Here is a 361-nt window from a genome sequence, read left to right on the forward strand (position 1 = left end):
ATACAGCATCAGCAACAAGGAGTGGGCTCGTCGGGTTCAGCAGCTTCGACGGAGCCAATGGGAGGGGCGGGCGATACGTCTGCTAAGGAAACGAAGCTCCTGAGTCAGTCAGAGGTGTTTGAGTTTGCAGTTCGACGGCTGCAGAGCATCGGGGGGTTCTTTGGGTCGCAACGTCCCGGAGCTGGGGGCAGCCAGTCTGCTGCTGGAGCCGACGGGGCTGGAGGGCGGCGGCGTCAGCAGCAGCCCTCTCCCCTGTCTCTCGAGTTGGGGGATCCTTTGGATGCCAGTGGTGGACGGGGCTCGCGGCCTCTCCTGGAGAGCAACGGGTTGATATGCGAAGACGACGAGAGGGTTGAGGACT

At 62.6% G+C, this 361-nt stretch overlaps 1 protein-coding gene across 1 annotated transcript in view; it reads left to right on the plus strand.

The window, feature by feature from the left end:
* Positions 1-361, plus strand: part of EMH_0042530 (Thrombospondin type 1 domain-containing protein, related) — a gene marked incomplete at both ends in the record, with an annotated part of 2,868 nt that overhangs the window by 593 nt on the left and 1,914 nt on the right. The window contains one exon of the mRNA XM_013495746.1: positions 1-359. Within this exon, the coding sequence (XP_013351200.1) occupies positions 1-359 (359 nt within the window). The remainder of the gene's footprint in view (positions 360-361) is intronic.

The sequence above is a fragment of the Eimeria mitis genome, genomic scaffold (genome assembly GCF_000499745.2).
Source record: "Eimeria mitis Houghton genomic scaffold, Emh_scaff1727, whole genome shotgun sequence".
NCBI classification, from domain to species: Eukaryota; Apicomplexa; class Conoidasida; order Eucoccidiorida; family Eimeriidae; genus Eimeria; species Eimeria mitis.